Source organism: Beta vulgaris, chromosome 1 (genome assembly GCF_026745355.1).
Source record: "Beta vulgaris subsp. vulgaris cultivar EL10 chromosome 1, EL10.2, whole genome shotgun sequence".
Taxonomy (NCBI): domain Eukaryota; kingdom Viridiplantae; phylum Streptophyta; class Magnoliopsida; order Caryophyllales; family Amaranthaceae; genus Beta; species Beta vulgaris.
The window spans coordinates 59,782,053-59,807,030 of record NC_079202.1 but is presented as its reverse complement, the minus strand read 5'-3'; the positions used below and the strand labels follow the sequence as shown (position 1 = coordinate 59,807,030).

The 24,978-nt window shown below is 34.8% G+C and overlaps 3 protein-coding genes across 4 annotated transcripts; all 3 read left to right on the top strand.

Moving 5' to 3' along the window:
• The first annotated feature begins 60 nt into the window (after nt 1-60).
• LOC104887036 (hypothetical protein) lies at nt 61-3,196 on the top strand. Of its 2 annotated transcripts, XM_010671620.4 has the most exons (5): nt 61-828; nt 1,862-2,016; nt 2,093-2,159; nt 2,715-2,766; nt 2,889-3,196. In XM_010671620.4, exons 1-5 carry the CDS (start codon nt 435-437, stop codon nt 2,965-2,967), a joined length of 747 nt encoding a protein of 248 aa, XP_010669922.1. In that variant the 5' UTR covers nt 61-434; the 3' UTR covers nt 2,968-3,196. The 2 variants fall into 2 exon arrangements, with proteins under 2 accessions (XP_010669922.1, XP_048494048.1); XM_048638091.2 differs by lacking the exons at nt 2,715-2,766; nt 2,889-3,196 and adding an exon at nt 2,238-2,708.
• Nucleotides 3,197-4,192: 996 nt separating this feature from the next.
• LOC104887043 (CAAX prenyl protease 1 homolog) lies at nt 4,193-14,963 on the top strand. The gene is made up of 14 exons (XM_010671627.3): nt 4,193-4,352; nt 6,007-6,154; nt 6,276-6,360; nt 6,468-6,563; nt 7,138-7,203; nt 7,360-7,458; nt 7,634-7,747; nt 7,839-7,949; nt 10,703-10,765; nt 11,151-11,243; nt 12,723-12,839; nt 13,981-14,052; nt 14,136-14,201; nt 14,602-14,963. The coding sequence occupies exons 1-14, from the start codon at nt 4,322-4,324 to the stop codon at nt 14,716-14,718; spliced, it is 1,278 nt and encodes a 425-aa protein (XP_010669929.1). The 5' UTR covers nt 4,193-4,321; the 3' UTR covers nt 14,719-14,963.
• Nucleotides 14,964-19,643: 4,680 nt separating this feature from the next.
• On the top strand, nt 19,644-23,759 carry LOC104887050 (probable serine/threonine-protein kinase At1g01540). The gene is made up of 7 exons (XM_010671634.4): nt 19,644-20,769; nt 21,785-21,889; nt 21,969-22,091; nt 22,199-22,369; nt 22,450-22,579; nt 22,690-22,899; nt 23,318-23,759. Exons 1-7 carry the CDS (start codon nt 20,081-20,083, stop codon nt 23,486-23,488), a joined length of 1,599 nt encoding a protein of 532 aa, XP_010669936.2. The 5' UTR covers nt 19,644-20,080; the 3' UTR covers nt 23,489-23,759.
• The last annotated feature ends 1,219 nt before the right edge of the window (nt 23,760-24,978 follow it).

Genomic DNA, 24,978 nt, shown 5'->3' with positions numbered 1-24,978 from the left:
GTCCCAAGACCAACCTCTGTTAGGTTACTAGCCTGCAGGGCATACCAGTTCAGAGACTTGATACAAGGCTAAACAGTTCAGAATTAAATTCCCAACATATTGTTGGGATGTGTATTCGAATCCTACGCAAGTTAGATTTCTGAATATATATTGACTTTATGGATCCTACAAGTTTGTGGGCCAGAAAACTTGATTGGTAGGAGTATGAGTGTCATGCTTCTCAAAATTTAAGTCTTTTTTGCTTGATAAATGTAAAATAGAGAATGTATATATGAACATGACCCCTCATGCTCCTTATGTGGCACGTTGTTGGAACATTATTGGTTCAGTCTTTCCAAATTTTCTTGGCCACAATCTTCTTGACCTCTTTTGTCCACATAGACAAAAAGGGAAAGAGAAACAAATCTCTCACTAGTAAGACACCCGCATAAAAAATGGCTGCTATTCTTTCACATACTTCTCCAGCTCCTCATTTGAGCACAGATTACAGGTATGTGACTTCCCTTAAGCTGCATCATCTTTCTCGTTGCCCGAAAATTTACAGGCTCAAGTGCTGTGGTCTTAACAAGGAGAGTCCTGCAACAAAAAACGATAATTTTTCAGTGTCAACACAACAAAAAGATGGGAAAGAACCTGAAAATGTGGTGCTTAAGGTAGCGTGGTATGCTTCTGAATTGCTTGGTATTGCTGCTTCTGCTCTTCGATCACCGCCCTCAGACGTGATCGATGAATCTCCTGAGCTTCCCTGTGATGCATCAGGAGTTGTTGATCGAGCTGCTGTTGTGGAAACGATTAAACAAGACTTCCAAAGATCTTACTTTGTTACAGGTATGCAGTCACTCTGCAAGATAATTTCTTGTTATGACCTTGATTTATATTTCTTACTTAGTCCCTAAATAATAAACTACATTTAATAAAGAACTAGTTATTAGGCCTGGGGGTAAGAAAATTTTCATTTATTAATATTGTACTTTGATATGATATCACTAATTAGAACTTGGTCTAGTGGTTAAAACTTTAGTACATGAACTTGAGGTCATGGGATCAAAACCTATCCCATGCATTTTCTAATTTTTTTTATTGTACATGGATTACATGAACTAAAACTTCCTAGGGAGAGCGCCACGTGGCATCATTCCTGGTTTGCACACACCTTTTAATATATTAGCTCTTTACATATCATCTACTTTATCAATCTTTTAGAAATTACAATCAGTCAAGGATTGTGTTACCCGACTAGGGTACTCGTGCCAGACACTGGTACATGTCCATGTTGTAACTGTGCTACTTCTTCCGTTTTATATTACTCACTACACTTCTCAATTCACGGACTCCTAATCAATTTTTGGAGAAGAAAGAGGTAGAGAGTAAAAAGAAAAGAGACTCATGTCCAAAAAGGAAGTGTAGCAAGTAATGTGAAACTTTCCATAATGGAAAGTGTAGCGAGTATTATGAAACTGAGGAAGTATTACATGAAAAATTTTCATGATTTTGGTCCAAAATGAAGTTTCAAAATGTTTGGTGATATTGGTGATATTGGAAAGGATTAATTAATTTTATATTGAAAGTAGCGTTGTTTAAGGACAGTCTAAATTAAAATGCAATATCATGTTTAGGGACAAAGAGAACTATATATGTACATAAACAAATTAGAAGTGTAGAAGTCATTGTCTAAATTGTGGATACAAGCTAGCTCAAGTTAATGTAATGTTGTATACCAGAAACTTGAGTTGGAAATCCATCAGTATCATTTGCATTTGCCTATTACTATGCTCCCAAAAAGAAAGTAAGAACTCATTGTCCAAATTTCTTATGTTTACAACCATATTTCAGTATGTGATCTATAGGTGCTAAAATTCAGGAAATTTGACACTTGATGCGTATGAAGAAGACTGCGAATTCGCTGATCCAGCAGGTTCTTTTAAAGGGCTTAGACGATTTAAGAGGAACTGTACCAACTTTGGCTCTCTTATCAAAAAGTCTGACATGAAACTTATGAAATGGGAAGACTTTGAGGTAACTTCATCTGGGTTTTAACAACTAACTTTCTTACTAAATTTTCTTTTTCCTGATTAATCTGGTGCAACTGCAGGACAAGGGCATTGGACATTGGCGTTTCAGTTGTATCTTGTCTTTCCCTTGGAGGCCTATCCTTTCTGGTAACTTTCTTATAAATACATGAATCTTATGTTTCGTTCAACTCGTTCGAAGCTAATTAAGGCCTGATGGAACTATAGACAATCAAGTTGAATTCAATTCATGAAATAAATTGACGGAGAGGGAAAGGGGAGGAACAGAAGGGGACTGAAGAGTGAGATCGCATTTGCTTTTTAACATTGGAAGGACTTGGTTTAGGGTCTGTTCTCCTCCAACTTATTTTCACTTCAGTTGAGTTCAGCTGTGGACAATACTTTTACTCTCATATATCACTATTCATTTCATTTCAGTTCAGTTCAACTGAGTTCAGCTGTTTTATGCCGAAAAGAACAAAGCCCTTATTGAAAGCAGAGCGAAAATGAGTCTTTCCAATTCTTTCCCTTCCTTTTTCCAATTCAAACAAGAGAAATCTAATCCACTTTCTAAACAAACTCTTAAGTCTATATATCATGTTATGCTCAATCTCTTAATAACAATATAAAACTTTTGACCTTTCCATTCAAGTTCTGAATAGATTCTTTGAAGCTGAATCATTGGATAATCATATGATGTTGCAGCTACAGGTTATACAGAGTACTTCTTTGATTGCGAATCTGGCAAAGTTTGCCGGTAAGTTTGAACAAGATGATAAAGTTTGTTTACTCTCATTTTCTTCTCTATTTTTTCTCTGCTGTTTAGTTTTAGTTTCATGTCTTAAATACGTATGATTTTCTTGTTGATGTGTATGTCAGGCATGTAGAGAACTGGAATGTCCCAAAGATGGCTCTGCTGAAGCAAATATTGAAGCCTAGTAAACAGATTACTCGTTAGGCGGTTGAAAGGAGATTTAGTTATTGAAATTACCAACCACAAGTCCACAAGAGTGGAATGATATGATGCTTGATCCCCCACTTTGGGTAGAATCATTTTATGATTGATATGGCATTGTAAGTTTGTATAATTTAACGAGATATATAATCTTTTTTGCTAAGTGGGAATCAAGCTCTATCAATAAATTAAGCGTAGGAAGTTGAATACAACGCTCATTACAATTATCAAATTGTGTGGATGTCATTTAACTTAGTTTGAAAAGTTTTGTGGGGGTGGTCCTAAGATCTGAGATTGAATCCCGTTTATATCATTGCGCTTAGTCGCTCATTTACACCAAAAGAAAAAAATAATCATCAAATTGCAAGAAATTGCAAATTGCAATCGCAGTGTAGTTCAGTACTTTTTTTTTTCTTTTTTGAAAGTCTCTTTGTTGCTATATAAATCGTAAAATCTAGTTATAGTTACTTCCACGTGGTGGACAAGGTCTCTGTCGTGTGATAAATTTGCACAATGTCTAAGGTAGGGGAAATTAGAGATTCAATCACAATAAGATTTCAGTTATTTAGACTCATGACTTGGGAGTTTTTACTTGGATGAAAAATCAATACAATCAAAATATACACAGAGAAGACTTTAAGCAGTTAAGCTTGTTTTGTAACATTTATCTAGATTTCTAGTTCTAGCGATGAAAAAAGTTAAGTTGGTGGACATTGATTAGGCATTTAAGGTAAACTCTTCTTTAGTTTGTTCCGTAATATAAGAAAAATTTAAATGCAGTCTTAAGAGTTGCATATAAGAAGTTAAAAATGGAAAAAACAAGCATCAACTGATCATTTATTACATAGAGTAACACAACCTTTTGTCATAAATTGACAACTAATTTTCATTTTAAGCAATGTAGTTATATCTTATATGTAACCCTAATAATTTGGAACATCTAAAATGTAATCTAAGACTGTAAGCACTATACTTCAAAAAAAAAAAATTGACCTTATATAGAATGTAAGACTTAAATACTATACACCCAAATTGAAGTATTAAGGAACAAAGAGAGTATTAATTGATCTTATATATGAACCGACCACACCGTTAACTATAACTATGGTCGATCACATTATTTGAACATAAATCATAGAAAAATGGGTGCAGTATCCGACTATTTTCTTTCTCATGTCCAAGTCTACGGTTTGACCCGACCAAATATAACTAATAATCGGGTCATATTTCCACACTCCTATAATAGACCTCACTCTTCCTCTTTCTTCATCCGGGTTCTCAAAACTCTTCTTCTTCTTCTTCTTCTTCTCTCTCTCTCTCTCCAAAATCCAAGGAGCAAACTTTTCTTGATTCAGCCATGACGTTTCCTTATCTGGAAGCTGTAGTCGGTAATTCATTCTTCGCACAATTGAATAATTAACGCTTTCTTTGCTTTTAATTTCTCTTTTTTTTTTTGTTACCTCGTTAATTTGAACCTTATTTTTGATTTTTTTTTTGGCTCATACATGTTGATTTTTGTTCATGTTTTTCTCGATTATTCCGTTATTTTTGTGTTTTTTTGTTTGTTTTGATTTCAATCGCAATTTATTGTGAAAAATGATCTAAGTATAATGAGGTTTTGGGTTTAAGACCTATCTTGATTTGTTTGGATGAATTTTACATTGTGTATGTGGCACAAAATGTTCATTTTAGTGCATTGGAGTCAAAATGATGTGATGCATGCGTGTAATTGTGTGGCGAATTTACTGTTTCTAATTTCGTTCATTTGATTTGTTATACAATTTGATTAAGCTTGTTTGATGTAGAAGATTTGGCGGTTTTAGTGAAGTGATTATTGGGAAATAATATCGGGGAAATGGTGTAATTGGCGGGTTGATATTTTGCTTAAATGGAGGTAGCTGGTTGTGTAGAATACAGAGAGATGTTTAAGATGGTTCATATGTTTATAATCTGGATGAAGAAAAGCTGGTTTCTTTTATCATAAAGTTATCGGCGGAAAATGTCTTGTCCTTAGGAGCAGTGGTAAATAGTTGTTTTGGGTGTATTTTGAGGTAAATTATTGCTGTAAGATTTGTTGAAATATATTTAAAGCATGAGAGCCTGTTCTTTTTGCGGTATCTGTACTAATTTTAGGGAAGTTTAGGAAATGTAGGGACTTAAAGAGAATTTGAGAACCTCAGATGACTTTCAATGAGTTTAGAAATGTTCAGATATGCTCAAGAACAAAGATTGTATAAGGACGAGGAACATGGGAAAGGGTAGAGTTTTGTGCGAGTCTCTAGATCACAGTCCAAATGTTTCTGACATAACGTGCACAGCACACTCTTGAGCCTGGTAGGGCAAGGGTCCTACTTTTGTGTGGTGTGCACAAGAAAGGGTCTTTAAGGTGAGGTTGTACACTCTTGGCTTTTGGCAACAAGAGCGTGAGCCTGGTGTAGGTTGGGGCTTGGCTGAGTGAGAGTTTAAACTTTTAAGGGCACAAGCGAGGCCAAGTCAGTGAAAGCGGAACTTTGAAGAAGATAATTTTGAAGGTAGAAGCTTTGAGACAAGAGATGATAATTAGTTAATTAACAACTTGTGTACTAAGCAGAAGGTGAGATGTAAGGTTCTATAGATCATTATTCATTACCTCATGAAGAGGCGTAATCACAAAATAGTTATTTTCCCAAGTGGAATCATAAGCAAGGATACAGTTCCTCCCCCGCCCCTTCCAACTGTTTTTATGATGGTAAATTTGGTGACATGGAAAAAATGATGGCGCGTCAAGCTCTAGTACGCTAGACATGGGGAGGGGTCAAGAGAAAGGAAGGAGAAAACTAGAAGAAAAGAACAGTTTTACAGATACAGTGAGTTAATCAAGTTATTGGTCACTTGTATCATTTTGGGTATGCACCCCTCATAGTAGGGATTATTCAGTGTCTGTGCGTGCGTGCGTCTGTCTTTTTGTTTCTTGGTTCTCTGTCTTGCCTAAAACTTCAGTATTGGGGCTATTTTGCTAAACTACTCTCTTGATCACATTTCCATGCTATCATCCGATTTCAGGTTTTATGATACTGATGTACTTCTTTGAGACTTATCTGGATTTGCGTCAACATGCTGCTCACAAGTTACCAACACTTCCTAAGCCTCTGTTAGGAGTGATAAGCCAAGAGAAATTTGAAAAGTCCCGGGCTTATAGTCTGGATAAAAGGTTCTTTGTTAGTTTTTTTTGTCCAAAACTTTTGCTTCTGCATCAATTTATCATTCTTTCATCTACTTTCCCCTACTGCACACGACGGTTAATATTTATCTCTCTCCTTTTACAAATGCAGCGGCTTCCATTTTGTTCATGAATTTGTAACTATAGTGTTAGATTCTGGAATTTTGTATTTCGGTTTACTGCCATGGTTCTGGAAGGTGAGTTTCTGAATCATGTACTGCAGTTTTATTAGTGAAACAACTGTGAAATATTGTCACTGACAGAGGCTTTTTTTCGATGTCGATCTTTTTTCCCCTGGATACAGAAAGCAGGAGACTTTTTAGTACATGCAGGCTTTGATGCAGAAAATGAAATACTGCACACCTTGGCTTTCCTTGCTGGGGTTATGATATGGTCGCAGGTATTGTTAGTACTTGCCTATGCACTCTTGCAAGTTTAATTTATTAATATCTAATATAAGGCTGCCCCAACAGCTAAAGCAAAGCTTGTGTGCTTGAATGGCTATATGGTTAGTGAGTTGAGGGTAGTAAATAGTATGTGATGGTGTGACTAATATCGGTAGTATTTTAAGAAAGTGAGATCTTTCTGCCACACCAGAAACTGAGATAGACATTCTGCTTGAGTGTTTGGTATAAAAATAGTATTTCATTCATTCATTTCTTCTATTTTTAGAGGAAGTGTCTAAGGTGCAAGTTCTGTGGAGGAAAAAAAGGAAATGTGATAAACTAAGAGGAGTCTTTTTGAGATATATGTTGCAAATAAATTGTGTCTTGTGTGATTCATATATATCCTTTTGGAACTCCCTCTTCAGGTTTTCATATAATATAGATTTGTGTATGTATATACACTAGGTAACTTTAGAAGGATATCATAAAATTATAATGTAGTATAATCTAAAATGTATATATGCTCTTAGAATTAATTTTATTTGGAAACTTTCTTTGAGTTTCAAGCTTACAAGTATTCTGTTGCAGATTACTGATTTGCCCTTTTCTCTCTACTCAACTTTTGTGATCGAAGCTCGCCATGGATTTAATAAGGTAGATCGTCTCAAATGTGTACTTCTATAATTTATTTCTCTGTTGATAGCCCCAACTGAAGAGAAACAGAAGGATGCATTCTTTGGTATCTCATCATACATCACTTCTGTTACTTTCTAGAATATTGTCCTGAATATTATTATTGGTGCTGTGCAGCAAACTATATTGTTATTCCTAAAAGATATGGTGAAAAGTATTGTCCTTGCAATTGTGATTGGACCTCCTATTGTATCTGCAATCATTTTCATTGTACAGGTATTCATCCCTGCTCACTGCTATCATTTTTCTTCTTTGTACATGCCTGATATCATGTATTCTTGGTTTCCTCTAAATTCTATAAAGGTTGTTTTTCTTTTACTTGCTTCAAAAGTAGTAATGTTAACCTAATTCTCTATGGAGGCTGCTAATATATTACAATGCATGGTTACAGAAAGGCGGACCATACTTGGCTATCTACCTCTGGGGATTCATGTTTGTTCTGTCTATAGTGATGATGACTCTCTATCCTGTTCTGATCGCCCCTCTTTTTAACAAGTTCACCCCAGTATGTATAATGTAACTCAGTATCTTTGATTGTTTAGCCAGATTATACGTAGCCTGACCTTTTCTTTAATTTGGAACGTGGTGATAAATAGCTTCCTGAAGGAGAGCTAAGAACGAAAATTGAGGAGCTTTCCTCCTCACTGAAATTTCCCTTGAAGAAATTGTTCGTGGTTGATGGATCTACTAGGTCAAGCCATAGCAATGTGAGATCTCAGCTCTTATATGCGCTTACATGCATGTTCTTCATTACTAGCTGCATTAAATATGTTATGGGTTCTGTGTAGAAAGATATTGTTGTCTAAAAAGGCAGATTTGAATGCTTGACTCAGTGAAACCAGGAACGCGGGACGTACGGCCGAATCGCGTCTTGAGTCGTTCGTACCGAATCGCGGAACGAACGCGACCCAAATCGCTGCGGTTCGCGTCTCAGTACGGTGGTCATGGCCTTGACTCATCTTGGGACTTACACATAGTCTTTAAGGCAGATTTCCTTCGTTTAAGTGATGTTTAGTGCGGACATTAATTGTGCCCTGGAGGTTATAGAGTTTGCTGGATGGAATAGCTATTGGAGTATGTCTGTGTCTAATGTGGAGAATATACTTTGCATCCTTTTGCTCTCACAATGATGTATTCCCTTTGTTATTTGTTTTTCTAGATTTATGTTCAGAATTAGATGGAGCAAATGCAACAATTGAGACTTGAGGTTAAATTCACAGAGTTATCACTATGGTCAGTTTTTGCATGGTAGCCCTAACTCGATCATTCCATGAAAATTCCAATCATGGGAGGTGCCTTCTCAAGATAATTGAGGGACCTTAAAATTTTCGATTTGTAAGATCAAATAATATGGTATTAAGCTCCAGTTGGCTAGGAAAACGAGAGAAAGGGAAATGTCTCAGAGAACAAAACAAATATTAGCTGGATAAAAAAACAATGGTCACTTGGGATCAATTTGGGAAGCTATCCCCATAGTTGAGATTATTATGGGGATACTGCAATTTTTAGGATTACTCTTGTGAACTTTTCCAAAATAAAATGCGCTCAACCAAGTTTTTCTTGGTTAACGGTAAAGTTCTGTTAGTGAAGTTGGTCTCTTAAGTCTTAACCAGCTCATGACCTTAACAATTTACTTTTACTTCAGAGTTAGCTCAATAAATGATCTCTATTTGTGTTATATTCTGCTTTTCATTGAAAATCGGATGTTTCTTAACCTGTAAAGTTGTCAACTTGTGCCCTGTTAAGTGTGTGATCTGAATCATCTGATCACTTGGCGGATTTGGAAATATACATATCCAATATTCTAGATGATTTATTATGGCTGTGTGGTTGAAGCTCTCGAATGAGATAGGTTGTATTGAGATTGTGTTGGATTCACAGGCTAGCATGTTGACTCTCCAGACTCAAACCCGACCCTTCTATGAAATGGGTTGGAAACCTTTAACACTAAGTTAAGCCTTTTTTCAAATCCATTTGAGAAATGAGCACGTATGTAAAATCAAACAAAATAGCTTGATATCATGGATCCACTTTGTCCACTGCAACAACAAACCATAGAACAAAAGTTTAGTCAAAATAAGAAAATTTTGAATTATCACAAAGCACGTTAATATTACTCCTATATTATAATTTTTAAAAGTGAACGGGTTGTCATGATTAGCTTGCTGGTGATTGAGTTACGAATTGAGGCTAGTGCTATTCTTTTCAGCATGAAGCTTGCTTTAGAGTCGGTTATCTTAATGTGGTGGTGGAGAACGATAGCTTGAATATGTTGTGTGGTTGATGCGATACGATAAACTGCAAAGAAGGCCTTAGTTTCCGTTTAATTATTGATGACATTTTAGCTCGTGCTAGTTTCTTGGTTTTTTGTAGGTAGAGATAGCAATAAGGTTGCTCACGCTCTTGCAAATCTCCTTTATTGGGAGATAGGTTGAAGAGTGGTGGGGTGCGGATTTTCCTTCTCCTATTGAATCTTTGGTGGCCGATGATTTGGAGTTGAATCAGTAATTGTGGCTCCTTTTGGAGACTCCTTTCAAAAATAAAAGTGAAGGGGTTGTCGTATTAGGTTTATGTTTGATAACCTATGCATTTGATGTATGGGTTGCGTCGAGTTAAGTTAACCCACCTAGTTAAATATTTTACTACTGCTTGTAGTGATGTTCATCTTTTCCTTATTTTTGTGGTGACAAACATTGAAGCATTACTTAAGATAGTGTACAGTGTACAGTGTACAGACTACTGAAATAAAAGGCATGGATGGAACTGAGCTGAAGTTCTGCATGTTGGAATAATCTGTTGGTTTAGTTGTTGGCAAGGAATGATAAGACTTTTTTGGAGTGGTTTTTTCGTTAATTCTCTGCTTAAGTTGAACAACGATAACAAATAAATGGGAACTTTCATTATTGTGAAATGAAAATTGTCTCTTATCTAAAGTTGAGGTGGCCTTGAAGTTGCTGTATTGGTTGTTAAGTTGGAGTAAATGAGACTTGACTGCTGCTGTTGGTAACTTTATACATCTCAGGCGCTCGATGGAATCCAGAAATTGAATGCAATTACGTGAATACCTTATTCTCTTAGCTTCCAATGCTTTGTTGATTTGAAAAAGTTTAATAAAAGAAACGACAATATGCAAATTTGCCTAATGAGAGTGTTAATCAAAGAAAAGATCTATAGTGAAGCAATCAAGGTGAACACACAAAAGCAAGCATGCAAATATTCAATATGACAGACTATAATCACCACAATATCACGTAACATCCCAACTTAATTAGGTCTGTTATGGATGACAGTCCATATCATGTTCCAGCCAAACCACTTGCATGTTTCCTGTGTGCGGGTCTTTCGAATGTTATGTTTTTGGTAGTTATCATAATTATTATCAGAAATTTGTATTTGTTATCTTGATGTCTTTTGTGCAAAGTTTTCATATTTATTTTTCTGTTTGCCTAATGAATTGCAGGCTTACATGTATGGTTTCTTCAATAACAAGCGTATAGTCCTCTATGACACTTTGATACAGCAGGTAGGCTTTTTACTTCACTTATATATCCCTTACTGTGCTATTCATGTCATTTTACCTTCTTTATTCTGACTCCCGTTTCATCATCTTAGACTAGGTGCCCAGTATTCTTTTCTGCTTTCCAACAGTTTTAAAATATTCAGTTCTTCTCCTATATCCTATGCATATGCTAGGAGAGTTCTCAATTCATGATCATCGCATCTGTATCTATAATATATGATGTGAACAAAAACATCCTCTTTGTGCTTCTTGCCTTCTTTTGCATGCTCTGGAGCTTCATGCCTTTAGTGGTTCTCACTTTTCAGTCAAGATGCATGCTTATAATTTTTGCACCTCAAGTATTACCATTTTGGCACTGCTGGCAGATGAATGACTGATAGTTTTGCAGTGCAAGAATGATAAGGAGGTTGTTGCTGTTATTGCACATGAACTAGGGCACTGGAAACTCAATCATACCATGTATTCTTTCATTGCTGTGCAGGTATAACTTGCCATCGCTTTGTCCACTTTCTCTTTTCTTTATTTGTTTGAGTCAAGCTGTCAAGGCCACGTGGCTGTGTGGTATTTATTCATCAAATGCTATCTTTGTTGCACCTGTTTCATATTTCCCTCAAAGTTTTGTTCTGGTTACATAGTTTTGATGTACTAGCAAACAAAGGATAAAATATTTGGAGCTTGATTTTCTTTTTTTATTTATCATAGTTTTCATGTTCTAGCTAGTCACTTCATATCTAGGAGCTGGAACTAGCCATGGTTGTTGAGTTGTTGCAGAAGAAATGGTCCATGTAGTTACCATCTGACATGCAGATGAGGCTCTCTTAATAGAATTATATTTGTACAGCATATTTTTTTATTTCTTGTTTGCTATAGTTTTTAAACGTAATAGAGGTACACGTGGAGTGGGTGTGTGGACTCATATCAATGAAAGGTAGGAATAAATAATTCATCTCGGCGAAATGTAGTTCAGTGAGTGGGATTGTCGTCTTTTTTGAAATCTGATGTGATGTGGGTTCTACCAAAATCCCGGCTGTGGAAGCTGTCAGAATATGGAGATCTGTTGATAATTTAGCTAAGATATTACTCCCTCTGTCCCATAATATAGTGCTTACATTCCATTTTGGGTGTCTAACTGCCTACTTTATTTTTTATTAATTTGTTTTTACTAAATTATCCTCAATTTTTACACAAACTTCCCAAATTATTCCCACCTTCCTTTAAAATTGTGTGCTCCTATTTATTGCTTTGCACCATTCTAAGGAAACTTTATTGCTTTTTGATTTTTTTTTGAAGGAAAAAGAAAATAAAGGGAGTATTTCCAAGACAAAAGCACTTTATTACATATATTTTTTTGAGAATCTTATTACTCCCTCCACTTTCCTTAATTCTCGTGAAAAGAAAGAAGTAAGCACTATATTATGGGATGGAGAGAGTAGTTTCTTAATTGATGTAGAATTATCTTTAGAGACTAGATATATTTGGCATGTAGATTCTATCTAGGATTACTGTTAGCTTGTGGAATATATTCCTAGTTGGAGTAGGATACTCACATGACAATAGATATGGGTCACTATGTGAAGGGTGTTTGCATCTAAAGCAGGTTAGGGCTCGGATCAAGGAGCTCTTGTGTGATCATGAGGGATTTGAGTTATAGGGCGATTAAGCGTTTTAATTCATAGTATCATTTATCATACACTTAGTTGAAAGTTTTGGGCATTGTTGGTGGTTTTTCTCCTGTTTCTCCGATTTACATGCTAAAGCTTCTTATTGTTGCTTCTTGTGTTTGCATTTGGAGTTATTATTGCTTGCAAATTTTCAACTGGGTAAGCCACCTGTCCTTAAAAAAATAACACATTTTACTTGATGTAGTCTTCGCCCATCTTTATGCCTGCCTTTATGCCCTTTCAATTGAGATCGACCTCAATTGTCTGTGATGGTTTGTTGATATATTAAACTTCTGCAGATTCTTACATTTTTGCAATTTGGAGGATATACACTTGTGAGAAATTCAAAGGACCTGTTTGAGAGTTTTGGATTCCATGGTACGCAGCCGGTGCTCATTGGTCTCATCATTTTTCAGGTTTGGATCAATACTTATGAACCATGCAAGTGTTTTCTTTGGATGTGTTGTTGCCTTGGAGGGTAGACTTAGCTGTCAATGCTTCTTGGACTTCTACCTTAACTTTTTCTTGAATAGTCTTCCTCCTACCAAGTACTTTACTCTTTCACTGTAGATTTTTGGAATTGGCGTGACTCCCTCTCTCTTTCTTCTTTTTGACCTTCCTGTTATCATATGTGTGTAGTCACTGTAGTGTGTACTCTTGATTGTATGTGTGTCTGCGTTTCAGACTTATTTTCTGTGTTCTTTTATTATTGCTATGTTTCCCTCTTATTTAAACTTTTCATATTAATTGCTACATATCCTCTTTTGGGAAGTTTTGTCCTCCCACTTCCCCTTTTTCCCTTAAAATACGATTTTTCTCTCGTCTATTGTACTTAATATACAAGTTCGTGGGGTCCCCCTTCCTTTTTTACCCTTCTCGTCAATACTATTGTACATGTAGCAAGCTTTCCTCTGCTCTTCTTTTCCCTCTAGTTGATATCCCGTCATTTTCTGTTATCTAGATTTTAGTACTATATATATTGTATCTGTTTCCTACTAGTATTATTGTTATTACTTCCACTATTCTCACGGAGATTACCCTTTGTGTATTGCTAAAGTTGCTTTGTTATGAAGTGTTAACTTGAATTAGCTTTCTTCAGTATAGTAGGTTCCTGTTCGCTTTTGGCACAAATTCCTGCTCTGAAGGAGTAAAGGGAACAGGAAATTAGTTTCGAGATGTTCAGATTTGGTATTTAGGAACATAATTTTGAGACATACTAATTCAGATGGGAACGTAATTTTTGGACGTGGGAGTTATAAATTTGTTTGCTTCATATTGTAATTAATTTTAAAGAAACGTCTTTCTGTTAGGTTTCTACAAACAGTCTCTACTCCTTTTCCCTGGTAGCGTCGATACTTCATGCACGATTCTGTATCTATCAAGACTAGCAAGGCCCTTTTTTTTTTATGACTCGATCCGATACACCTTGCTTTCTTGCTGGGTGCTTTTGTTCTGCATTCTGCTTTGTATCTTTCCACCCCCCCCCCCCCCAAAATAAGCTAAGATATTTGATTTCAGGGAGTTCGGTAACATTCTGATTTCTTTGCTTGAATGCAGCACACTGTGATACCTCTGCAGCACCTTGTAAACTTTGCCCTGAATCTAGTGAGCCGGTCTTTCGAATTTCAGGTAACATTGAGGAAGACTATAATGTCTCTCCTACTAGATTTTTCTTTGGATCATGTTCTGATCAATTGTTTTCTTTATCACAGGCTGATGCTTTTGCAAAGAACCTGGGATATGCAAGTGAACTCAAGTGCGGTCTTGTGAAGTTGCAGGTAATGTGTTAAATCATATTCCTGAAATTCGTATAATGATTCTAAAGCAAAATTTACAGCACCTTCTAAAATTCATATTCTCCATTTTGACCCTTCCTATATAAAACCTCTGCTTGTACTAATTACACCCTATTTTGTTTTATGTTTCTTTCCTGCCATTGTAATACTTTGGTTTTCACTAGTGGTAATTTTTGTGAAGATAACTTCACAAAACAATCCCTTGTTCTCTTGTAAAGTCCTGAAATACCCTTGAGATTCTTCAAAATTATCAAAATAAGACCGATATATATGCACTATTTGCATATTGTATCTTAAAGAGTATAAATTTGGACCTCGTAAATTGTTGTATGAGAAGCATGTTTCTGAGTTTACGGTAACATAATATATGCTGATATTGCAGGAAGAGAACTTGTCAGCAATGAATACAGATCCATGGTACTCAGCTTATCACTATTCTCATCCTCCCCTCGTTGAAAGATTAGCAGCACTAGACGAAACTGACAAGAAACAAGACTGATACAAGTGCGACTTTGGCCGGAGATGTACTCATTATTCAGGTGTATGTAGCACATTTTTTTTTGTCGCAATTCGAACTGTACGAAACTTGGCACTAACTGATAGATGGATATACGTATGCTCCAGAATTTTACCACTACAAGTCGTTGGGAAGAATTAGAAAGGGAATGAGGTTATTAATTTATTATGTGAATTACATGTATGAAATTTTCCTTAGTTGAAATTTATGCCCGTAGTTCTTGCTGCTGTTTTTGCCTCCTAGATTGGTGTTTTCTACCATATAGATATCCTAGATGGATCCAGTCCTTTAAAAACTAGAATTTCCAATTCTCGCTGCACTTTAAGGTAGCTTTAACAATCATCAATGTTTTTTTTCAGTTGAGATAGTAGTTTTGAGGTAGTGCGGTGGAGCCTTGGAATGACTAGTGACTTTGAAAGGTAGAATGTAGTTCAATTTTTGTTCTACTAATTCAATGGTTTAACATGATACTTCCATTATAATTTTACACTGGGATGTAATATTACCACCTTATATAACTACTTACCAAACGAGTTGTTAGAGGAGAATAATCAATTTTTATTTCGGATTCATATGAGTCACGAAGGCAGTACAAAGAAGGAGAAGGGGATTCAAACCTGTGATCTAACATTCACGGCACCTTAATCTTAACTACTAGGTCAAGACATCTTTGGTAGAGGAGAATAATCATTAACTGTGTTGTCAAAATGGAGTATTTTTTTTTTTTTTTCTAGATAACCCTCTGTAGTCCAAGCTAAATTAAAAAGGGTTGAAGGAAGAAAATGATTTTCTTTTCTTATGAAAGAAACTTGGTTAGAAAGTACCCGATCTACAGTCCAGAGTCTTTCTTTTTGCTGCTAGAGGAATCTGACATGTTGAAGCCACTTTGTATGATCTTAATTATAATTCTTTATGAGGATGCGTTGTCAATTTGTAATTTAATATGGCTATGATTTATGAACATAAATAAAGGTATGTTTGATTCAACTTATTTTGTCTTATTTGATCTTATCTTCTTTTTTTTTTTCTGAAATGAGTAAAGATAAGCTGAACAAAACATCTTATTTATTTGATTTTATCTAATCTTATCTTATAAGATTTTAAATAAGTTAAATAAATTGAACAGAACATGATCTAATAGTGGAACTAATGTAGCCATGAACATAAATAATAGTATGGCTTACAATTACATGTAATATGAAAATTAAATTTGAATATGTGATATATTTTCTCAAACTAGCTATATGCCAAATTTGCTGCATTAGGCGACCCTCCTCACGAGGCAAACACCTTATATATAAGTTCGGATCAATCTTTGCTTAGATAACGAATGTTTTTATTATGGTTTCATATTATAGAATAGGCACAGTTTGAGAAACACTTTCTTGATTGAATTTTCCGTCTAAAAGAATTGTTAATTTTAATCTTGTGTCTTACAAACACTATCAGATTGTGAGATGTGTGCCAAGAATTACCTATAGAACTCCTTTTCATATAAAAAGATAGATAAATATATAATCCAATTTGTAAAGGTTGGCTAATTTATAAATTAGAAGAAACTCTAGTGGAGAAGGCCTTTCCCTTTGCTGGGTCGAATTTCTTGTTAAGTAACCTTAATCACCAAGCTTTATATTGTGCTCCAAATTTCTAGATCAAACTTTTCTTTTTTATCTCCTCTTTAATCTGTGGGTTGTTTTTTGGATCTATAATCGTAATTTAGAGCCATTTTTCATATACTACAGTTTAAGCTGACTTTTCATATCTTATGAGATATTAATTTCTTCAATAAGTTTCGATCACAATTAATCACTTAATCATAATTTAAGCCTAAAATTCTGTATTGAGAAAACATTAAAGTTATCTAAAACAAATAAAATAAATAGCGGAGATACATGGGAAGCCGAAAAAAAAGTTGCAGGCTAATCAGTCATGCAATTACGGGTGACCAAGGGTATGTTCTCTCCAACTTATTTTCAGTTCAATTCAGTTCAGTTCAGCTTTTGACAATACTTTTACTTTCACATATCACTACTTATTTCAGCTCAGTTCAGCTGTTTTATGCCGAAGAGAGCATTCCCCAAATGCAAAGAAAATGTATATAGTTATACACTTATATTAAATGCAACAAATGGGTATTATTTGTGAGATACAAAATATTCATTTGTTACATTTAAAATGAAACGGAAAAAGTAGATGAAATAAAGTTTTCAAAATTATCAATTATCTTTATACCTAAATCTCAATTATTTGCATACATTAAGGGATGGAAAGAGTTGAGAGAAAAGCGGTTAATGCACTATTTCTTACATAAAGCATCATCTTTTTTAGGGGTCTTGGAAAAGTAATGATTTTGATAATGCTGGTTGCTTAATCTTACTTCCTGTTGAAGATTGGTAGTCAAAAACAAAAAATGGCATCATTTACTTTGTGTATCATCTTTGATATACTTTATCATTACTTACTTTTGTCTTTTCTATACCTTTGAACTTCTTTTTTTGTCCAATTATATTTATATTTAGATTGAGATGGCATTGGATTATAGGTTACAGCCATAAATCTGTGATAAAAGGTCCATTGACTTCCTTCAAAAAAAATACAGTCCAAATTAAAGGACTATATGACATGGATAACTTAAATTATAGTACTCCATTTCGTTTCTATTAGATGTTTTTACTTTAAATATTGGGATTTTTGATCGGTTATATGCAATAAAATATAGGTCATGTTTGATAAATGATTTTTTCATTGGTTTTTGACTTTTTAATTTGGTCAAATAATAAAAAAAAAAGTGTTTAGTTATTGGCTTTTTGGTTAGTTGACAAGTTGGCTTTTAAGCCAAAATGAAAAAAACTGCATGGAGTAACTTTTTAGATTGGCTTTTGGCTGTTGGCCCACAAACTCTCTAATAGACAGCCAAAAGCCAACAAGCACAACTAACTTTACCAAACATTTTTGCAAATTGTTGGCTTGAATAGCCAACTCAAAAGGTCAATACATACCGCCAATACTTCCAACCAGTCAAACAAGTCAACTAAAACAACTAACAACCAATTGTCAAACAACCCCATAATCATGTATTATCTAGTTAAATTCGTCTTAACATGTAATTTCATAATCTGAGATTTCTCATAAATTTTAATGATATGAATCTTAAGATAATGTTGGTCAATTATGTACTTCGAAAACTATGAACAACAAAATGAACAACAATAAGGAACAGTGGGAGTAACATATATTGATATAATCTTAACTTGTCTAAGGCAAAATAATATTTCCTATGTTCTTTTTTTTATTGCAACAATTATTTTTTTAGGTAGTTTTACATCTATTGCAATAACTTTAATAAACAATATTGCCATTACTTTATCATACTAAAACCATCATTAATTACTCTCTTTGGCTCATAAAATTATTTTTACTTTATTAATTATCTACTAGTCTACTTATGACTACTCATGCATGGTTGATAATGTTTTTATTTTCTAAATTAACGAGTGAAATAGGTATCGTCACTAACTCATACCATAACATTTGTATACAACTTATTATATAGGTCACAGATCCTCCATCCAAAGGTCCATTACAAGCTAATAAACATCCCCCAACTCCCTAAATCTCAAACAAATGAATTAAATCCAAAACTTCACTAATAAAGATGAAAAAGCTCACCATTAAAACCAACCCTAATATCTAAGTCAATACTTAGGCTATGTTTAGTTCACCTTATTTTTGCTTATTTCAGATCTAATCAGATCAGATCAGAAAAAATAAGTTCAGATCACATCAGATCAGATCAGATCAGTCAGTTTTAAAAACTCATTTTTACTATTAAATATCTTTATTACATATTAGTAAAATTATAATAATTGAATATTAATAAAGTACTCATTGAGACTAATCAAACAAGACCCACATGACTATATTTTTTCTTATATATTGAGAGAAATCTAAAAGATAAGATCTTGTAATCAGATCAGTTCAGAAAAAATAAGTTCAGATCAGATCAGATCAGAAAAAATAAGTTCAAATTAGATCATATAAGTTCAGATCAGAAAATTTCAGGTGAACTAAACGTAGCCTTACTCCCATGAAAGAAGCTATGTGTTCTAGAACAAATAAACTACAAATATGTAACTTTAACCCATGACAAGAAAAAGAGTATACTACAATTATAACATGATTACCGGATTCAATATATTAGTACTTCCCCATATCCTAATAATTATAACCAAAACCTAAATACTATCCAACCCTATAATCGTATATTAATTTCACAATTATGTTATCTTTGACCATTCACCCACCATCTCTCGCCACGTAGAATATCAAATAAAAATAACACACAAGATCAAACACTAATTAAAGTATAGATTGTGATTACAAGTTTTTTAACGGTATAGTAGACTTTTAGGCACCACCCATAAAAAAATAATAAAATCATACTACTTATTACTACTCCACATTACATTACTACTACATACTCCTCTGAGTTTTTTGGATATACCAGGGTATTAAAGTATTTTATAGGGATATATTTCACTATTTTTTTTTGGGATATACCCACTTAAATTAAATTTTATTAAAATGTATTAAAAATACTAATTCTGGCGACAAAGTCAAATTTTCGACCTTTGACTTGCTTAATTTCTCTTTGTATGGTGTGTAATATTCAATTGCTTCTATTACATTCATTCTCCTCCAACTTCCTCGTGGCTCATTCGCGAGTGGCTCATTCGCGAGTTCCTATTGAGTCAAAGGCTGAAAATTTGTCTTTCTCGCCGAGAATAATATTTTTGATACCTTTACCAAAACTAAATTTAGATTGATATATCCCTATAAAAATTTATTAATAAAGTATATCCCTACAAAATACCCTATTACGCTCGTATAAAAAAAAAAAAAAAAAAAAAAACTCTACTCCTCCATAATCTATCACTTTATCTCCTTGGGGTTATATATATGGATATTGAACCATGGAGTACAACTCAACATTATAATATAATGTTCATTATTAATTTATTCTCCCCCCTCAAAAAACTAAAAAATTATAATATAAGGTCCCATTATTCTACTATATACTCATAACTCTCATACAACCAAATCTTTTTCAACTCCCGATTCCTCTTGTCTACCTTCTCTCTCTCTCTCTCCAGCTCACCACTCTTCTCTTTTCCACCGCCATTTTCATTTCGCCGGAAAACCTCCGATTTCCGGCGAAAACCTCCATTTTCCGGCGAAACTCCGACTACCCATTTTCCCAAATAAAGGAGAAAACAAAGAAAAACAGTTTTTTCTCTCTCCTAAAATTTAATTTTTCAGTGGGTAGTAATAAGAGTGAACAAAAATGTCAATATACGACGCCGCATTTGTGAACTCAGAGCTTTCAAAACCAACTTCAATCTTCGGACTTCGTTTATGGGTTGTTATCGGAATCTTTGTAGGGTCCACCATCGTCCTCCTTCTGTTCCTTCTATCACTCTGCATCACTTCTCGTAGGTCCCACAATAACAACAACAATAACAACAGTAAACTTTCTCTCTCCTCTAATAATAATAATAATGCCGTTAATGCTGACGTCACTCCTCCGATCTCAAAGGAAATCAAGGAGATAATCCCAGCCGTCCATCAACATAATCATCATCATCATCACCGTCCGATTAATGGGGCACCTGAGATCCAGATCGACATCGGAAAATCCGAACATCGTGTTGTGTTTTCCGACAAAGCTCCGTCAAGTGGGGAGAGTTTAAGGTCTAATAATTATACTTATGGGAGTAGTGATAATAATGGTAATGTTAATAATAGTAATAGTAATAGTGGGAATAATCATTATAATCATAATACGACGTCGTATGGAGGTCCAGAAGTTTCTCATTTAGGTTGGGGAAGATGGTATACTTTGAGAGAATTAGAATTGGCTACAAATTGTTTGTCAGATGAGAATGTCATTGGTGAAGGTGGCTATGGAATTGTTTATCATGGGATTTTGCAGGATAATACTCAAGTTGCTGTCAAGAATCTCTTGAATAATAGGTAAATTTTTATCAATTTTTTTTTTTTTTTGTTTATATGAGTAATTTGGTATGCAATTTTTTGTGGGTTGTTTGTTTTAGGTGTTTTTTGGGGTGTTAAAATGATGGGTTTAGGTAAATTTTATAAATTTTTTGGGGGTGGGGGATGGGGGTTGGGTTAATTAATTTGTTTGACCTAATTTATGTATGTTTTTCCCAAATTTGGGTTGATTTGGACATGTGGGTGATGTGGGTTTTGCTTTTGATTACTTCATAATGGGTAGTTTTTGCTTTTTATATGGTGTTATGTTTGAAAGACTCAATCTTTGAAAATCTTATCTGTTGTAGGAGTGATTTTTAGATGGAAATATAAGCAATTTAATGCAATGAAACAGTAATAAGAGGGATGAAGCTTGATTATTGAATCATCTAGCTTTTAGATTTTGTAATCTTGATTTAATTTAATGTCTAATTTCATGGGTAACTTTAAAAAATGAATAAAGGGTTTAAATATTGGAGCTGTGAAGATTGAAGCTGCTGCTTCTCTGTAACATGTACCTTGTGTAAGCTTCCAAGTAGTTTACATATATGGAGTTTGCTGTATTTTCTAATGTTGGGTTGTTATTATTCTTGTCTTGTCCTGATACTATCTTGTGCTGTAAAGTGGCCTGATTACTCTGTGAACAGCTTTTTTTATATGCCTTTTTCAATTATTGTATTGGAGATCAAATCAGAGCCTCATTTTCTTTTATTCTTTACTGTAATCATTCCTTAGCTAAGTAATGGATGGATCTGTACTAATGAATAATACAAAACTTAAAGTTATAGTTATGGCCTCATGGGCCTTCTACCTACTGCTAGTGTTGGATGCAGCACACTCCCTAGGGGGCCACCCGCCACCCACGAGAATTGATTATGGTTAATACTTAAGGGTAGTTTCTCTGATCATTATGTTATTAAACATATATTGTGGAGATTAAAATATTTCCATTTGACGGACTTTTGATTGCATTCGTTCTAAAATGATCATTTTACAGGGGTCAAGCTGAGAAGGAATTTAAAGTGGAAGTTGAAGCTATCGGACGTGTTAGACATAAGAATCTTGTTAGGTTGCTTGGGTACTGTGTTGAGGGAGCTTATAGGTATTAATTTATCAAGTTTGAAACTTTTGGTTCCTCTTCATTAGAACAGATGGTTATTTGACCTTTTTTTGCTGTCTAGGATGCTTGTATACGAGTATGTGGACAATGGCAATTTAGATCAGTGGCTTCATGGTGATGTCGGTGAAGTAAGCCCTGTTACATGGGAAAGTCGAATGAACATCATTTTGGGAACAGCTAAAGGGTAAGTTGCTGCAGTATGTACATCTATTATTAGATGATAGATGATGCAGCTTTTCAAGTTTGACTAGTTAATTTATTGATAAAGATTTGTCACTTATGTTGGTGTAGGTTGGCATATCTTCACGAGGGTCTTGAACCCAAGGTTGTGCATAGAGACATCAAGTCTAGCAACATACTTATTGATCGGCAATGGAATTCAAAAGTTTCTGATTTTGGCCTTGCTAAGTTGCTTGGTTCCGAGATGAGTTACGTAACAACTCGTGTCATGGGCACTTTTGGGTGAGTGTGACTCTGCATGATAGTGCCCTTTAGTCGAACAAATGCACTCGCTGTTTATCTAATCAGTCTTCATGTTGCAGATATGTAGCTCCAGAATATGCTTGTACTGGTATGTTGACTGAGAAGAGTGACGTTTATAGCTTTGGAATACTTATTATGGAGATAATATCAGGGAGAACCCCTGTTGATTACAGTCGCCCACCTGGAGAGGTAGATTACTATCTTATAACTTGCACCCTTCTACTTATATTTGTTCTGATTATTTTTTTGCAATATATCCCCTGTTTTTACTAAGAGTTAGATATAACAATTTATTATAGGTAAATTTGGTGGACTGGTTAAAGACAATGGTGGGTAATAGAAGATCTGAGGAAGTTGTGGATCCTAAATTGCCTGAGATGCCAACTTCAAAAGCATTGAAACGTATTCTTTTAGTTGCTCTTAAGTGTGTTGACCCAGACGCACAGAAGAGGCCAAAGATGGGACATGTTATCCACATGCTTGAGGTGGATGATTTGTTATTCCGTGATGTAAGCAATCCCTACTCCCTAAATTCATCTGAATAATTTGCTTTGTTTTGATGTAATGCTTAAGTTAATTAGTTAAGGACTTAGGGTTCAAAAAATGCTAGTTGAGACTTGCCACAAAAAGAAGTTATGATGAGCCTAGTTGGTGGCCGGTAACCTATGGTAGTAATGACAATGAATTTATACGTAATTTTGTGAAGAAAGTATCATAGCTGATGCCCATGCTAGTTGGAACTTCATTCCCAAACATGTCTTTCTCTTCTCAAAGGAAAAGGTATTTGGAGATCGATAAGCATTACCATGGACTGTCTTCATAAAATTACCTATAGATTAGTGACCATTGTCACCATAAAGACTGCCTATCGAACGGGCCATGAGTGCTAGACATCTCCTGACTGAATATGAATCCTACTATATGCAGGAACGTCGAGCTGGGAAAGATTCGTCCACTTCTAGTCATGACCATCCACAAGAGAAGTCTATTGCAGTTAAAGCTGATGCTAAGCATTTGCAGGAAGGCAGTAGAGACAAGAGTGAGAGTGAGAGTGAGATTGACAGAGACCATCATCACCAACCAGACAGACGGAGATAGTTTGTAAATGGGTACCGTCTGCTTTCATTTTTACACTCAAATTCTAGAAGCTCAGTTTATCCATTGATTATATTCCCTCATTTTTCTCACTCTGTAACTTTATCTTCTACAAAGTAATATATTTCACTCCACTATATCCTTATTTTTTTCATTCAAATTTCTCTCCTTTAAGAAAAATTCTACCTGCTTCTTAGGACCAATCTGTACAGTGAGACTTTTTCTTTTCTTAGTTGAAACTATTTCATAATTGAAAGAATTAATATCTACCATATTCCCTCCTTTTCACATAACATTTGGATGCTTTGACTAGATTAAATAAAAGAAAAGTCCTTGTCAATCTTGAACATCAGATGGATCCATGAGTTTGTCATTTTATGCATCACTATTGTAGATCAACTATTCAACATCACTTGTAAAATAACTAAGTGTTTGAACTTTAGCGCTTTGCTATGGGGTTTGTGGACCCTTTGGAACAGCTATGCTGTGATGTTGCCTAAATACACAAACTCTTGCCTTTACTCACATTGTGGGCACTCCTAGTTTTAGCTGTACCAGCAAGATGGGGAACTTAACATTCTAAATAATTATTTGTGGCTGTGTTTCTGAATATCGCTGTCGTTGCCAGAACATGATCTGTCCTGGGACCTGAAAAAGATTCATTTTTTGTGTGCCAGCCAGCGCCACCACCTTGAACATCAAAGGTAAGCTTCCAAATGCACTGGCAGTTTTCGGAATATTGTTTGTCCTTCATTCTTCATCTCATGATGTTTTGTAGTTTGCTATGTGCTTTCATGAACTATCCCTGTAGCATCAACTCCTATAGGCTCCTTTTAGTGCTGGAAACTCCGGTAGGATTTTTGCTAGAGCTGGCGATGCGGTTGAATATCTGGTGTTCATGTTATAATATGTATCAAAGATTATATCATGATATAGAAATGTAAGATCATTGCTTTGTATGATAAAATCATCAAATCAAGTCAGGTTCAATTTGTGTGCATCTCGTTAGCTTCGTGTTTCTCTCAAAAGTACTCCTGTCATGTCATAGATTTTCAGCTCTAATTTTTTTTATACTCATTAAGCAAACTTACTTTTTTCTTTCAATATATGAATTCTGTTGTGTTTGGCTTTTGGTTATGGAATGGGATGGGCCTGTTCTCTTCAGCATAAAACAACTGAACTGAATAGTGATATGTGAGAGTAAGAGTATTGTCGAGAGATGAACTTAACTAAATCAACTGAACTAAAAATAAGGTGGGGAGAACAGGCTCTACTCGATTTTTACATGTCTAACGTAAAAAAGTAGTAATTACTTATTAGCATGTGGATGCCTTAATTAGTTCCAGCATATATAATTGATAGTAGTATACTATATAGTATATATTTTCTTTGGTTTGACAATGGCATGTGAATGGTTTTAATGGTGAGTGCTGAGAATTCAAATATGATTGGTAGTAGTACTTAACTTACTTTGGTGGTACCAAGTTGCCATG